General features: G+C 49.2%; 1 protein-coding gene across 2 annotated transcripts in view; it reads left to right on the top strand.

Moving 5' to 3' along the window:
* WDR44 (WD repeat domain 44) overlaps positions 1 to 17311 on the top strand; it is a 593855-nt gene that overhangs the window by 427324 nt on the left and 149220 nt on the right. For both annotated transcript variants that reach the window (XM_086918723.1, XM_086918724.1), the window contains exon 14: positions 3652 to 3774. In XM_086918723.1, the coding sequence (XP_086774849.1) occupies positions 3652 to 3774 (123 nt within the window). The remainder of the gene's footprint in view (positions 1 to 3651; positions 3775 to 17311) is intronic.

Below are 17311 nucleotides of genomic sequence, written 5' to 3'. Positions count from 1 at the left end.
TCTATGCCACCCTACGCCACTCCACCCTACGCCACTCCACCCTATGACACTCCACCCTACATCACTCCACTCTGTGGGACTCTACAGCACTCCACTTTATGCCTCCCCACTCTACATCACTCTATGCCACTCCACGCCACTCCTCTCTATGCCAAATCACTCCGCTATATGCCACTCTGATCAACGCCACTTCAATCTACGCCTCTAAACGACTCCACTCCATGCCAAGCCACTCATTGGCTCTCCACTCTACACCTTGCTTCTCTGGGCCACTAAATGCCACTTCACGCAATGCCACTTCATGCAATGCCACTCTACGCAATGCCACTCTACGCAATGCCACTCTACGCAATGCCACTCTACGCAATGCCACTCTACGCAATGCCACTCTACGCAATGCCACTCTACGCATTGCCACTCTACGCATTGCCACTCTACGCAATGCCACTCTACGCATTGCCACTCCACTCTCTTCGACTCTACTCAATGCCATGCTACTGTGTTACTCTACGCCGTACAGGCCCTACCGGGCATCTGTGTTTTTTTTGCATGGGAGGCTAGAAGGGTAAAGGCTGGTTTCATTACTGGAGGCTGGCAAGCAAGTTTTTCCAGCCTCCCGGAGCCAGGCAGTGCTTTTCCAAGGGCAGGTCTAAGAAAATTCCTAAGGCTGCTTTGGGTTCCCAGCCCGGCCCTGGTCAAACTATGCCTAGCCACACCTCTCCGCTCTGTTCCACTCTATCCACTCCATGCTACTTGTACACTATATCATTCAACAGCAATCCACTCCACTCCACTCTACTCTCTTGTGCAGCACTCTACACCACTCTAAGCCACTCCACTCTATGCCACTCCACACACACTATGCCACTCTGCTCTTTGCCACTCCACCCATACTTTCACTGTACAAAATTCAGTGGTATTGAAAAAAACATATTTCACAGTGAGCAAGGGACATGATTTACAGTTCCCTGTGAAATACGGATTTCATATTAATGAGAGCACCCAAACCACTATTCCAGCGGTATAGAATTGTCTGGGCTACTAGGATTTTCCGAAATAGATGACCAAATTATGCAACAAGGTTTTTTATCTGTGTTGTTACACGGTCGCTTCATCTCGTCCGTGAGCACTATTTTCTTTAATGACTTTCCTCCATTCCACCCACGACGTGCTTCCCTACAAGGCGGCATGCTGCCCACTTTTACATTTTAATAAGTAATTGCGGTCCGCTTTAACTATAGCAGCGCACTTATTTATTTATTTACTTTGGCAGCGCGGTCTGCTTCAAGTATAGCTGCTGCGCTTCTTTATTTAATTTGCCAGTGCGGTGCGCTGTTACGGCGACGCCTCGTTATTTATTGTATTTGTCAGCACGGTCTGCTATAACTTTAGCCGCCGTGCTACTAGGGTTACCAACTGGCATGGGTGCAAATTCAGGACGGTCAGTGTAAAAATTCAGGACAAAGGGTCAAAATTCAGGACAAAAATTCAGGCCAGAAGGTCAAAATTCAGGACAAAAATTTGATTCAAAACATAAGATTTGCAGACATATCAGAGGAGGTGGCACAATGATATATAAGTAAGTAAATAGACAACGAAAATAAATACAGGTCAAAATAAGTTTATATAAGGTTGAGCCAATCGTGCACTTCACAGTTTTTCAGTATGCGCAAAACTTTGCAAAGCGACATTGGGCCCTTTCTGCAATCAAGATTTGTGCTAGTAACAGTAAACATTAATAAATAGTATTTTTTGATTTGTCTGTTGAAATCTGTCTTTTAAATGTACAGTGAAAACGCTGTTAGTTATTTTATTTTTATTTTCTCCAGCATGGCGCCAAGGCAAAAGTAGAATGCTTTACTCTAGTCCCATGCAGGAGAAGGCTGTCACTACAATTGGGCCCATTGTCATTCTAAAGTGCTAATCCGCTGCAGTCTCAGAATAACAATGGGCCCCTCCACAGTCTGCACGAGGGAGGTCCGGGAGGGGCCTCTGCAGGCAGCCTCTTCAGTTTGAAAGATTACTGCGAGAGGCCCAGAGTGAAATCTTTTAAACTCACGGGGCCTCTTGCATGGGAAGCAGCATTCCTTACTGAAATTTCCCATTTCGATTTTAGTATGATGTCTGTAAGGCATCCGTAATTTGGGATCCCGAAATTACGGACGCCTTGTGGACATCATATTAAAATGACGGACGGTCCGTGAAATTTATGGACGGTTGGTCACCCTACGTGCTACGAAACCTTTTTTTTTCATCAGGGAAAAAGCCCCATAACATGCTTTTACTTTAAATGGCCACACCCCTTTTTTAGACATTGCTTGCCGTATTCAGGTTACAGCGAGCCGCTTCTAAACAAAGGGTCGCTGCCGCCACTAAAGTGAAAGCATAGCATGGGGCGCCTTTACAACCAAAAAAAACTGTGTACTTGGCAAACAAATGTTTGTTTGTAAAAGCACCCCATGCCATGCTTTCACTTCGATGGTGGCGGTGCCCCTTTCTTTAAACACGGCTCGCTGTAACGTGAATACAGCGAGCAGCATCTAAAGAAAAGGGTACAGCCACCCTTAAAGTGGTCTTGTATTTGCAAGACTTTGAGTTATTGGCATTAGAAATGACAATGCCTTTTAAATGTGTTGGTTTGCAAAACACATGAATAAAATGCTTTGTCATTTACAATGCCACTAGCTTAAACTCTCACAAATGAGAGACATGTTGCATTGCGAATGCAAGTTTGCTAGTGCTTCCTGGGCATACACACAAAGTAGTAGTCCAGGCATTGATTTTATCACGTCCAGACTACTGCAATATATTCTTTCTAGGTCTCCCTGCTAAACCTGCAGCTGGACTACAAAGAGAACAATACTGGGCAACAATACTATTAATTGGATTTAAGCAATGGGATTCAATCTTTTCAGCCTAAAAAGAACTTCACTGGTTACCAGTCAAAAACAGAGTACTTTTTAAAACTGCAACGAAACCCTGAGACTCACAGCGAACCATGCAAATTACTGATCTGTGGAGGCTATATTCCTCGTTGTCCCTCGAATAACATTTCACCAGAATGTTTGAATATCTTCGTTTTCTTGCTCTGGAGATGTGGAACCCATACCTTTAGATCTTCGAGCGCAAACCGATCACCCTGACAGAGTAGCAGCCACTCTATAAATACACTTCCCACCAACTGACAGACTTACGTATACAAGATTAAATGAAAACATTCCATGATACATTCTTAAGTCTAACATAGACTGCTGAAAGAAATGCACATTAACATCGAAAGGATATTACCACAACAAAAAGGCAGGGTGTACCAGCCAGCAACTAGGTATTTTTGGGTCATTGGAGTGGTGACGATATTACAGATCGAGACCTTTTTCTGTATAGCCCAAATACCACACTGGTCTGCTCAAGGTATAACATTGGGAACGCTTGAAAAAGGCATCTTTTAGTATCAAAGGATTTTTATTAATGATTTATACTGATGAAAGCTCTGTAACACTGCAAAGAAATTAATACATTAAGATTAAATTTTTCTGTTTTAAAATTGTGTTTCAGATAAAATCACATAGTAAAAGTTACCACAGTGAGAAGTGCTTTTGATATTGTCAATTTACAAAGATGTTTACATTTCCATACTTTTCTGTCCTACAGAATTACTTTTTACTTTCTTCTTCTATGGACAAGACAGTACGACTGTGGCACATATCGAGAAGAGAATGTCTATGTTGCTTTCAGCATATAGACTTTGTCACTGCAATAGCTTTTCATCCAAGAGTGAGTACTGCTATGTTTATCAGCAGAGCTGCCTCCAATTCGTTAAAAATATGATCACAGCCTGCAAATGTTAGATGTGATTTTTGTGGCATTACATTGTATTAAATAGTGCTGTCTATATAGGCTGTGCAATGATTGGTGTTGATACTTTTTACTTTAATTCCATGTGTGTATGAAAAATTGACATAGTGAACTGCAGGGAGCCCAAGAAAAATTCCAATCAGTGCCTGGCTCATTTCTGTGGCCCAAACATGTCCGTCCTCTCGCAATTCTGTCAGCGCTTCTCTCTCCAGGAGAAACATTGTGAGGGAAGAAAGTATTTCAGTGAAACCCATTGGAGATCCCGAAAACTATACTTTAGTGAAAAGTTGTCACAATTCAGATTTCAGCTAGGAGTAATGTAGGTAGCTTGCTCAAGTATTTACCAAAGATACTAATAATCATTGAAATACAATATAGTGAAAGCAAGTTAGGTGAAATGAGAAATGTGTAACTAAATTTACATCAGGCTTTCACTCTCAGTGATGTATAAACTTTATAATTGTTTAAAAACCCACAATACCTAAAGACAACTATAGAGATATGGTCATTGTGTTCCAACCATGTATCACTTGATAATGAAACATCTAACGAATAGAAATTGGAGATGAATAAAAAATATACATTTTTAAATGTAGGCAAGCATGAGTTTAGGGGCTCTTTAACCCCTTCCGTGCGGGGCGTATTTTCCGCCTGTGCTGACTCCGCCTTGCGCGGGCGGAGTCATGACGGAACGGTTCCGTCATCAGCACAGCTCAGCCGATGCTGATGACGGAACCGTTCTGTCATCAGCATGGAAGGGGTTAATCCACTACGAATTCTAGATAAAAGATTAATGCCAGGTGATTTTCAAGAAGTGTTTTTGTGTACACTGACTTTATTATAGGAAGCCCCGTAATATGCCTTGTGCCAGGAAATTCCTTAGGTTGTAAAGAATTACTGGCTTATTTTCCGGAGGAGTGATCTGAACATGATTTGGTTATCAGACCGAAGAAGACCATAGAGGTACGGAAACTTCACTGCAGATTTAAAAAAATGGGCTGCTCCACATGATGGTCTCTCTCAACACGCACTACAATTTACAGGATCCAAACAGACTCATTCCAAGTTTCTATTCCAGACACCTGAATAGATCAGACAGCCTACCTTGAAGCATAACGAAGGTTAATCCTGAAACATACTTTCATTTCTGAATGCTGACTGGCCTTCAAAGGCTGTTTCCAAAGGAACTCCCTTTTTTATTTATTTATATAATTTATAAAGCGCGCTGTTACCAACCGGTGTCCTGGCGCTGTAGTGATAGCTCCCCTGGTTTCAAGCCTCTTGCCTAGTGAGTAAAAAGCCAGGTTTTAAGACTTTTCCGAAAGGCCAGCAGGTCCGTGCTCTGTCTCAATGCCATAGGTAAGGCATTCCAGGCGTTAGCCGCCCCTCGGACAAAGCTTCTGCCCCCCAGCGTGCCTTCATGATGCGAGATGTCCTGATCAGCCCCATGTTGGCCGACCTGAACTGTTTATCCTGTCTGTACCATTGGAAATGCTAATGAAGAAACGAAGGGCTCAATCCATGGACCGCCTTGTAGACTATGCACATTGATTTGAACAGTATCTGTTTACGCACTGGGAGCCAGTGTAGTTTCCCCAGCTCCTGGGAAACGGACGGGAACTTAGGAAGGCCCACAATAAGACAGGCTGCAGCATTTTGCAGGAACTGTAATTTGTTAAGCAGCCCCTGCTGGGCCTCTAGAAATAAACTGTTACAGTAATCAAGGCGAGAGAGCACAAGTGCCGTCACCCCCGTTTTCTTACACCCATCCGGCAGGAAGGGGAGGATCTTACTGATGATTTTCAGAGACCAGTGAATGGAACAGGTCAGCGCATTTACTTGGGGTTTGAAAGAGAGTTGGTTATCAATCATGACTCCCAAGTTCTCACCTTCGTTACCAGAATAGGGGGGGTGGTTCCCATCTCTTCTGGCCACCACTTGGGACTCCAAAAGTTGATGTTGGAGCCGAAGAGTAAAACCTCTGTTTTGGAGGAGTTCAATTTTAGGCAGTTTCTAGCCATCCAAGTGCGGACTGCTGTCATGCATTCCTGAAACTTGGCGGCTAAGCCGTCTTCACTCCCTTGGAGCAGTGATACAACAATCTGAGTATCATCTTCATAAGATGTTAGTTCAAACCCGTATGAGTGAATAACCGGGGCCAGAGAGGAGACGTAAACATTGAAAAGGGTGGGGCATAGAGAGAATCCCTGGGGAACTCCCCCGGGGAATTGGAAAGGTCTTGACTCGAACTCTCCCAGGGCTACCACCTGGACTCTATTCGTAAGAAAGGCTTTCAAGATGCTCAGGGCCCTCCCCTGGATCCCGCAGTCCTCTAAACGGTCCACCAAAATACTGTGGTGGACCGTATCAAAGGCCACGGACATATCCAGGAGGATCAGTGCCGCTCGGCCCTCCGCATCCATCACTCTCCTGATCTCCTCGGTGGATTTGATCAGGGCGGACTCAGTACTATGACCTTCCCTGAACCCATGTTGAGCTTTGTCGAGGCCCTGAGTGGATCCCAGAAATGCGCAGAGCTGAGAGTTTATGGCTTTCTCTATAAGTTTGGCTGACAACGGTAGTCTGGCAATGGGCCGATAGCTATTGGGATCGGTGATATCCAGTGTGGGTTTCTTTAGCAAAGGGGCAAATGATGCCCTTTTCCAACATGTTGGAAAATCCCCTGCTTCAAACATCTGATTGAAAAGATTGGCAAGGGTGCCAGGTATCGGGGCTGCCGCCAGCTTCGCCACTGATGCCGGGCAGGGGCCATGGAGAGAACCAGATTTTGTCACATACAGCTGTTTTTTAATTTCTTCGGAACTCACCGGGCCAAATGCTAAAAGTTTTGCCTCCTGTGAGTTGGCTGCGAGATTCCTATGAGTCCCATCAAGTAGACTCTGCCTGACCTGAGGCTCAAGTGCGGAAAAAATAATTTCCACCTTACTTAGGAAGAACTTGGCTAAGTTCTTGCGGAGTTCCTCACTAGGTGAGATGAGCACTGGCTTGGGGATGGCCAGGCTAGAGACCGTGTCAAAGAGTTCCTTAGGGGAGTTCCTGGCCCCTCAATACGGTTGGTAAAATATGTACGTTTGGCCTTCCATATCATGTCTTTGTAAGCACTCTGGCTGGATTTGAGTTTTAGTTTATCCACCTCATAGTAGTTTTTACGCCAGATCCGTTCAAGTTCCTTACATGTCAGCTTGAATTCCCTGAGCTCATCAGAGAACCAGGGAGCTGATGGGACAGTGCGAGTGGGGCGACAGTTTTTTGGCGGGGCTAATGTGATGCACGCCCTATCAATCCAGTTGGTGTATGTGGCTGCCGCTTTGTTCACGTCTGCCGGCAGAGTGACCATAGAAGACACCAAAAGGTCCTCCAACGCACTTCCCTCGATCTTATTCCAGGTTCTGCAGGCCCTGGCTTTTGTCCTATCTTGCCTGGCCTTATGCAGCGAGGTGCCCGAAATAGTGAACATCACCGCGGTATGATCAGTCCAGGCGACAGGAACAATCTTGACAGATTTCAGATCAGGATTATTTGTGAAAATTCCATCCAATGTGTGGCCTGCCAGATGCGTTGTCCCCTTAACCACCTGAGTTAGTCCCACCCCGTGCATCACCTCCAATAGTGCTGTTGTATCCGGGTCTGAACTACTCTCTTAGTGGAAATTAAAGTCTCCTAGTACTGTAAAAGATTTAGCACACAGGGCTTCCTCTAGATACTGCCAGCTGTTTCAAGAAACTGGGCCTTAGTCCCGGGAGGTCTGTACAGAAAGCATCCCTTGAGGGACTGATGATCGAGCAGAATAAGCTTAAACCCCAAAGCCTCGCACATCTCGGAGACCACCGGCTGGAAGGACCCCTGAATGGAGGCATGGTAGATAACTGCCAAACCCCCTCCCCTTTTACGGGGTCTGTCCAGGACAAAACTATGGTAGTCTGGTGGGGTAGCTTTCACTATATCTGGCCCAGAAGCAGCTTCTGTCCAGGTCTCAGTAATAAAGGCGATTTTTATCTCTTTGTCCTGGATCATCTTGGCGCACTCCAGACTGTGCTTTACCAGAGATCTTGCATTGACCAGGAGGCAACTTGTATTGCTCAAGATACCCTCCCCTTTGGACTTATTGGAACTGGTAACAGCCCGAACTGGTCTGCAAAGGATATTTTGGAGACTAGCTTGACATGCAGGACAGCCCTGAGTGCCTGCCTGCAGGTCCTCGTCCGGCGTCAAATTAATGCAGCCCTCCTTCCTGCCTCCAACATCCCAGTTCAGTAAAGAATCCCGGCCACAGACCCGCCTTGGCTGGGTATCTGTTAGTAATCCACCAGGGGTTATGGCACTAGCCGCGGGTCCGGCGCAGACGGGCTTGCCTTTGGCGCGCCTTCGGCGCGCGGACGCGCCATCCCTGCTTTTGAAGTGCTGGGTCTGCGAAAGCCTAGAGCGCTCACCTTGACCCACTCAAGATGGCGGCCGTCCGGGTGAGCGCTGGATCTAGGTTCCCCCTCCTTCCCTTTTTGGCCATATACTGCTCAACCGTAAGGGAAACAAACAGAGGAAGACATTCACAGCACATCTACGAAAATAGATATTCAGGACACGAGGCAAAAATGAATATTAATCAATGTATATTGTGACAACCCATCACAAGAGTATACTTGGTGTAATACACACGGCCTAGTCAACCAGCCCTTCATCATATAGTTTACAATTTTATGCTCTCAGACTTTTGTAAAGAAGGTGCATTTCAGTATGTCCTCTGACATATCTTTAGTCCTGTGCTCCCTTCTGAAAATGAGACCTCTACACAAGTAATTAGACAAGCAATACATTCAGACGGAGAGATAATTTGCCAATCTTGTAAGGATCACTGTAGGCATGACAGAAGCTCTAACCTGGTTGACTAAAGCCAGTAATCTGTTGGAAGGCACATAAAGCTATGGAGTGTGATCCTGTGGTAAATGTTCTCAGAAAAGTGCAGGGATAGACTCGACACTCAATGAGAAAGATACTACATCCTATGACCTCATGAAGGGTATCCTGATAAAGGGCTTTGGATTCAGCACTAAGGAATATAGGATCAAGTTCAGGGAGGCCTTGAAAACCCAAGGCCGATCCTGGGTACATTTTGTAGATTATTCTGTAAAAACACTGGGAGGTTAGTTGAGTGCTAACAATGTACATGATTATTAGGGGCTGCTTAATTTGCCAGCTTTTAAGTAAATGTCACCCAGAGAAACTACATCAATTCCTGGTAGATCTAGGTCCACTTTCTCCTCAAGAATTGGGAAAGAAGACAGACCAATCGATCAAGACAAGGTCACCAAAACTAACTCTGATAGGGGAGACCAAAAGAAAGAGTACAAAAAGCCCCTCCCCCCCCTCCCACTCCCCCCCCCCTCCCAGGCAACTCTGGTAACCCTAAAAATAATCAAGAGTCTTCTACAGGCCCACAAAAACCTGCTCAGGAGGGTGGGCCCATAGTCTTTACAAGTCTGAGAGTGGGTACCAGGGTAAGAACTGGGATCGCATCAAGTCTTGGTGTCATGATTGTAAAGCACTAGAACACCGAGCTGGAGATCTTAGTTGTAAAACAAAGAAAAAAGCCTCTAGTCCACCTCCAATTGCTAACATCCAGATAGGATCCCATGTGCGGCCTGATCATGACAACATTAGTCTTTGAGGGAGACATAGACTCTCTGTGCTGCCTGGCCAGATAATATGAAAAAATACAGGCGGTTGCCAAGATTAATGGGTCCAGGATAGAGGCCTTGAGTGTTACTGGGGCTAGTGTCACAATTGTGGCCCAGCAGCCACTTCACTCAGATCAGTACCTGATTGGAAGGTCCCATCCAATCACCAATGCCAACAATGTCACCACAGTCCATTCCATGGCTATGGTCACTTTGGACTGGGTGGGAGTAGTTGGATTTAAAAAAGGAAGTTTGTCCCCTGATGTTCCTATAGGTTGTCTGCCTGGAAAAGACTTGGAGATTTCGCCTTGGACTGAGGTCGAACTGAGGACCCATGCCAGCATGGTTGGTCTATCAGGATGAGGTTGTGTTACTACCAGAGCACAGAGCAGAGTTCTGAGTGAAAATGGAGAGATGGATCCTGGAAGAATGGACCAGCCCTCCATAAGAAAAGCCAAGAGGACTAGGGTACCAGATACTTAACAGATTCCAAGTAGGAACCCTTCTTCCCAAGAAGAGGAATTGGTTTTCCCAGAGGAATCTGAGCCTGAAGAGATTAGGCCTTACCAGGCAGACCTCTTGAGCCCAGGGGGACCTTCTAGGATGCATCTGTGCCAGGGACATGAAACATGTTCTACTCTTGAAAGCATGAGGCAGCAAGCCAATGGGGAGGATGGACTCCTATATACACTGAGGCCAGAGACCCCACACCTGGTTCAACCAGGAGAGTGGTAGTGCCTAAGAGATTTAGAGAGTTCCTCCTTACTTTGGCCCATGATATCCCCTTAGTTGGGCACCTTGGCCAGGATAAAACTTAGAATAGGTTACTCAACCACTTTTCCTGGCCATTTATGTCTCAGAAGGTGAAGGACTTTTGTCAGTCCTGTGTCACCTACCAAGCCAGAGGCTAGGCAGGTGGCCACCGAATGGCCCCCTAAATTCAACTTCCAGTGGTTGGGGTACCCTTTGAAAGGGTAGGGGTCGACATTGTTGATCCCCTGGACCCTCCAACAGCCTCGGGAAATAAATATACTCTGGTGGTAGTGGATCATTCCACCAGGTATCCTGAAGCTATTCAACTAAGGGCCACCACTTCCCCAGTGGTGGCAAAACCCATCCTCTACCAGGGTTGCTTTCTCAAAGGAGGTGGTCAGACAGAGGTACACACCTCATATCTGCATACCTAAAACACATGTGGGATGAGTTTGGAGTGAACTACAAATTCACCACCCCCCATCACCCACAAACCAATGCCCTGGTGGAGAGATTCAACCAGACAATGAAAGGGATGATTGGTGGGAATGAAGGAGTGAAGGAGATGGGATGCCCTAATTCCATACCTGCTTTTTGCATAAAGCGAAGTGCCACAAAAGACAGTATGGTTTTCACCCTTTGCACTTTTGTTTGGGCACTCTGCTAGAGGTCCCCTGAGTCTGGTAGGAAAAGGTTGGGGAAAAACCTCTCTAAGAGCCAAAACAAGACATAGTGGACTATGTGCTTGGCTTTCGTTCCAGGATGTCCGAGTACATGGAGAAACTAAGCCAAAACCTTGAGGCCAGCAAAGAACTGCAAAAGCAGTGGTATGGCCAAAAGGCTTCTCTGGTAGAATTAAAACCAGGGCAGAAGGTCATGGTATTGGAGCATGTGGACCCTAGGGCCCTCCAAGACCAGTGGAGTGGGCCCTACCCTGTCCTTGAAAGAAAAGGGGTGGTCACCTATCTAGTGGAGTTGGCAGTTGCAAACACCCCAAAAGGGTGATACATGTCAACCGCCTGAAGCCTTATTACGGCAAAGCTGACATTACCATGCTTATGGTTACAGATGAGGGACAGAAAAATGAGATTGAACCTCTCCCTGAACTCCTCTCGATCAATCCCCAAGATGGGTCTGTGGATGGAGTGGTCTTTTTTGAGACACTCTCAATGCCCAACAGCAAGCTCACTGCAAGCTAGTCTGAAGTTAGTATGCGGAGCTATTCTCTCTGACCCCTGGTTAGACTAGCTGGTGTACCCATGATGTGGACACTAGTCGCAGCTTTCCTGGCAAAAACAACATGTACAGGTAACCTGATAATGTCAGAGATAACATACAAGGTGAAGTCATCAAGATGCTGGAATTGGGTGTCATTAAACCCTCAGAGAGCCCCTGGGCAAGCCCAGGTGTCTAAGTCCCCAAACCTCAATCCAAGGGTGAAAAGACTATCTGCTACCAAAGAACTCCACAGGCGAATATTGAACTGCTATGAAATTTGCACTATCAAACGTTTGAAACCTGAACAGTATTTTTCATGAAACCGTACTTACTGTAAGGCAAAGACCTTGATCTAAAAAATAAAATATAAACAGTATAATTTTCAGAAAATTGGTCTGGATCTCCTTCTTGAGTTGTGCCTGTTATTGATCATGGTTATGCAATAAATGTTTTACACTCCTCTGTGTTAGGCTTAAGGCTGCTAGACCACATTACCACCAATAGAGCACTTTGGGTTTTGCATTGAGCCCTGTGCACCTTTGGAGAACCCTTGCACATTATTAGCACTTAGTGGCAATATCACATGCATAGCTAGCTTCCTTCATGGAACAGGTCCCTGGGATGAGGAACCTCTTAGCAGACACACTAAGCAGAACAAGGAACAGCTGCCACAAATGGGAGCTTGATCTGTCAACTCATAACAAGGTCTTCTCCCTATGGGGCAAGACAGCACTAGATCTCTTTGCAATGAAAAAGAACCGGAAATGTCAGTTTTATGCAAGTTGGCATCTATATGTAGGGTTGCCGGTTAATGCCTTTTAGATCAGATGGTCAGGGATCTCTGCATATGCTTTTCCCCAGATACCTCTTATACTTAGGCTTTTCAGCAAGAACAGTGTTCTTTAATCCTGTAGTCCCATGATGGCCCAGACAGCATTAGTTCACAGAACTGCCCCTGCTATCAAACACAAACCACATTCAGCTGAAACTATTCAGTACATTGGTGACAATGTACTAAAGCCAGGCCCTTAATCCAGACCGGATTTCGTGCCACTTATCGGCATGGTTCCTGAATTCCATGAGTTCACTGATCTAAATATCGCTCAAGACTGCAGAGACATTCTTACAAAAGCCAGAGCAGACACCATTGCAAAAAACGTATAAAGTGGAATTGTTTCTGTCTATGGTGCCAGAAGATGAATGTTCATCCTATTCATGCATTACTAGAACAAATATCTGAAAGAAACAGGTTAGTATTAGATTCCTTACCTTAGAATATCCCCAGTCGTCAGACTGGATCCGGAATTTTTTGCGTAGCAGTACCCTTCCGCGTCGGTAGGCGTCCCCTGCGGCTCCGCGTCAGTCGTCGGCGTCGTGGGCACCGTGATGACGTCGTCGGAGTACTTAGACGCTGCGTCCGCGTGCTGACGTCAGTTCTTCTTTTTTCCGCGCCAGCAGCGCAGATCCGGAAAAAGTGGTGCCTTAGTCACTTTTTGACTAACTTTTTAAAGATCTTTTTGATAATTTCTTCGAGTCTTCGACTCCGATCGGTGCCGGTAGGGATGCCAGGTTTTAAGCTTTGTGGGGACTGCGACCGACTGATGTCGGTCACCGACCTTCACCGCCTGTGCCTCCACTGTCTCGGCGTCTATCATGACTACAAGACCTGCTCCGACTGTTGAGCCTTAACCTCGGAGGATAGGCGGGAGCGGTCCCACAAGCGGCTCGAGCTCCGGCAGTCGGCCCCCCGCCATGAGAGGTCCCAGTCCGGACTGAGGTCGAGGGGGCGGAGCCATCATAGCTCCGGGAGTTGACATCACTCCTCAGGGTCGAAGTCGTCCGGTAAGCACAAGAAGTCGAAGAGACGTCATCGCTCTTCCGACTCCCCCCCCGCCTCCCCCCTCCCCCCCAACGCTCACGTGATGCGGCCGGGGGATCGGGTGACACCGCCCACGCGGCTGTCGGAGTCGTGGGCGTCGCGACCTGCCCATACCCGCCGGTCCCTGGGCAGCGAGCGACGCGGGAGGAGATCCAGCGATTCCTCATGGCCATGAGGTCACTCACTCCTCCGGCGGGTTCCGCGGCACCTTCGGGCCCAGCGGACCCGTCTGGGGGCCCTAGCGGGTCGGGTGCTTCCGGCCGACGCCGGCGGTTGCTTCGGGCCCGGCGCCGCAGGGCCCCACTGGATCCGCTTCTGGATCCGGATCGTCGCCGGTTGACCTGACGACCTCAGCGGCGCCGATTCCACAGGTGTCACCTCCGGCGCCGTCCTCTGGCGGCGCCGTCCCCAATACCTCCCTCGACCCGGTTCCGGCGTCGGATCGGCGCCGCTGGGCGCTGCACTCGACGCCGCTTGGGGAGTTCTACTTCAATGAACCGGCCCCGACCTTTGACAACCCTGATTATCAGGAGATGGGTGAAGAGGAGTATTGGGAGGGGTCTGTGGACCCTCTGACACGTGAGTGTCAGTCCCAGGAGGACTGGACAGGTGGACTTGGGGATGCCAGTGGTCTGGACACTTCGCCAGACACTGGTTTTGTCTCACCTCCTACCGTGGCTTCGGAGGAGGGGGCAACCTTCAGTGTGGTGTTGACGCGGGCGGCCAAGGTCTTGGGCCTTGAGCTCCCCGTTGCGGCCGTGAGGACTAACCTCCTCACTGAGGTCCTTACCCCACAGTCAAGCTCAACTGAGCCTCTGCTGCCATTTAATGAGGCCTTGACTGACGTTCTTTTGGGCACTTGGTCCAGGCCCGCCACAGGCCAGCCTGTAGATAGGAACGTGGCCAGACGCCACCACCCGGCCCCAGGCGACCCTTGTTTCCTGTTCACCCACCCCACCCCGAGAGCCTGGTCATCCAGGCCTCTAATTCCCAGACCGCATTCCCGTCGGCTCCGCCTGATCTGGAATCCAAGAGGTATGAGAATTATGGAACGAAGATATTCTCCTCCCTTAGTTTGGGACTGCGGTCTTCCAACACCGCATGCCTCTTGGGCCGTTACACCCACTCCCTGTGGGACACGGTCGTGGACGTGCTGCCACAATGCCCGGCGGAGGTCAAGGCTAATCTCGCCCAAGCCCTTGCGGAGGGTCGAGATGCGGCACGTTTCTCCATCCGGTGTGGGCTGGATACCACTGACTCACTGGGCAGAGCGATGGCAACGACGGTGGCGATTCGTCGCCACGCCTGGTTGAGGTCTGCCAACTTTTCAACGGATATCCAGAATACTCTCATGGACATGCCGTTTGATGGCCGTCGCCTCTTTGACGACAAGGCAGACCATGCGCTTGAGCGCTTTAAGGACTCCAGGGCTACGGCCAAGTCCTTGGGCCTATTGGCCCCGCGCCAGCAAACGGGTGCCTTTCGCTCCTTTCGTGGCCAAGGAAGGGGCGCCCCCACACGTGCTGCCCGCCACTCATCCCAGACTAACATCCAACGCAGTGGCGGCCGTGGAAATCGCTGTGGAGGCGGTCGGGGACAACGGCGAGGCCAGTCCACACCTTCCCCTGCAGCATCCGCCTCAAAACCCTCCTAGTCCGTGCTTTCAGGCCTATGTGACGCCAGTGGGGGGCAGGGTTCGCCATCACCTCTCCCACTGGCGCACTGTCACATCGGACAGGTGGGTGCAGCAAATCGTTCATATGCGGCTTAGTTACGGCCCTCTTGGCCAAGGGGGCCATCGAGCGCATTCCTGGGCCAGAAGTAGGGTGTGGTTGCTACTCCCACTACTTTCTGGTACCCAAGAAGGGCACAGGGGGCCTACGCCCTATCTTGGATCTATGGAACATCAACGGCTTACTCCGGAAGGAGAAGTTCAAAATGCTGACACTGGCTCAGGTCTTAGCTGCCCTGGACCCAGGAGACTGGATGGTAGCGTTGGACTTGCAGGACGCTTATTTCCACAACCCTGTCCTGCTGGCCCACCGGCGCTACCTGCGGTTCACGGTAGGCCACGAGCACTTTCAGTTTACCATGCTCCCCTTCGGCCTTACCAGCGCCCCACAGGTGTTCACAAAAGTGATGGATGGCGGTTGTCGCAGCTCATCTGCGCAGGTTAGGGGTTTCAGTCTTGCCCTACCTCGACGACTGGTTGTTGAAGGCGGGCTCGCCCCAGACAGTCGTCAGCCACCTCCAGACGACGGCAGACCTCCTGCACCAGCTGGGGTTCTCCATCAATGTGCCGAAGTCACACCTGTGCCCCTCTCAGAAGCTCCTCTTCATTGGAGCGGTTCTCGACTCGGCGCAGTTTCGGGTTTGGGATATACAGGCTCTGATTCCGATCTTTCAGCCTTTATCCCGAGTCTCGGTCAGGTTGATTCTGCGGCTTCTGGGGCTGATGGCTTCCTACATCCTTCTGGTGCATCACGCCAGTTGGCGGATGCGGGCTCTGCAGTGGGACCTGAAGTTTCAGTGGGCCCAGCATCAGGGCAACCTGTCCGACCATGTCCTGATCTTGGAGGGCACTGCAAGACCGCTGCAGTGGTGGCTCGCGGACCGCGATTGGGTCAGCGGCAGATCCGTCTCCATTTCCCAACCGGAGCACGTAGTTGTGATGGACGCGTCCCTCCAGGGCTGGGGAGGCCACATGGGAGAGGCGGAGATCAGAGGCCTCTGGTCTCGGGCGGAGTCCCGGCTCCATATCAACCTTTTGGAGCTGCTGATGTGCGCTCCCTTTGAGCCACTTCACAACTGTCCTATCCGCCTTCTTACTTTGAAGACTGCTTTCCTGGTTGCCATCACCTCTGCCAGGAGAGTGAGTGAGCTCCAGGCTCTTTCCGCTAAACCTCCTTTCCTTTCGGTCCATCCGGACAAGGTTGTGTTGCGGACTAGGCCCTCTTTCCTGCCCAAGGTTGTCACGGCCTTCCACATCGGGCAGTCTATCACCTTGCCCACCTTCTTTCCGCCTCCGCATCCCTCAAAGGAGGAAGAGCGGCTCCACCGTCTGGACCCAAGATGTGCGCTCTCATTCTATTTGGATCGCACACGCCAGTTCCGGGTGGATGACCAACTCTTTGTTCGTTACATGGGCGCTAAGAAGGGACGGGCAGTACACAAGCGGACCATCTCTCGGTGGGTCGTCTTGTGTATCAAGGCTTGTTAATCCTTGGCAAGGAAGGAGCCTCCTGTTGGGCTGAGGGCCCATTCCACTCGGGCCACGGCGCCTACCGACTGCCCTGGGTCGTGGAGTCCCCTTGCAGGACATTTGTCAGGCAGCTACGTGGGCCTTGCTGCACACATTCGCAAGACACTGCTGCCTGGACAGTCAAGTCCGGAGGGATGGCTTCTTTGGCCGTTCCGTCCTCCAGGACTTTCTGGTGTGATTATTGGTTCGCAGACCCACCACCGGGGTTGGTATTGCTGGGGTATCTATTCTAAGGTAAGGAATCTAATACTAACCTGTTTCTTTCAGATGAACAAGTTACTTACCTTCGGTAACGATATATCTGTAAGAAACAGTAGTAAGTATTAGATTCCTTACCGCCCCACCCATCCTCCCCCTTCTGCGAACCGATATCTAGGGTTAAGATCATCCCCTTTCAGGGCCCTAGTTTCAATGGCACCAGTGTTGGTTTTTGACATGGCTCTGCGTTTTTGGCACGGAAAGCTGTGTCTAAGAACTGACGTCCGCACGCGAAGGCGGCGTCCAAGTACTCCGACGACGTCATCACGGTGCCCACGACGCCGACGACGGACGCGGAGCCGCAGACGACGCCTACCGACGCGCAAGGATACTGCTACGCAAAAATTTCCGGATCCAGTCTGACGCCTGGGGATATTCTAAGGTAAGGAATCT

This window comes from Lissotriton vulgaris, chromosome 4_1 (genome assembly GCF_964263255.1).
Source record: "Lissotriton vulgaris chromosome 4_1, aLisVul1.2, whole genome shotgun sequence".
Lineage (NCBI taxonomy): Eukaryota > Metazoa > Chordata > Amphibia > Caudata > Salamandridae > Lissotriton > Lissotriton vulgaris.
The sequence above is the reverse complement of the archived record's forward strand: the minus strand, read 5'-3'. Positions and strand labels throughout refer to the sequence as shown.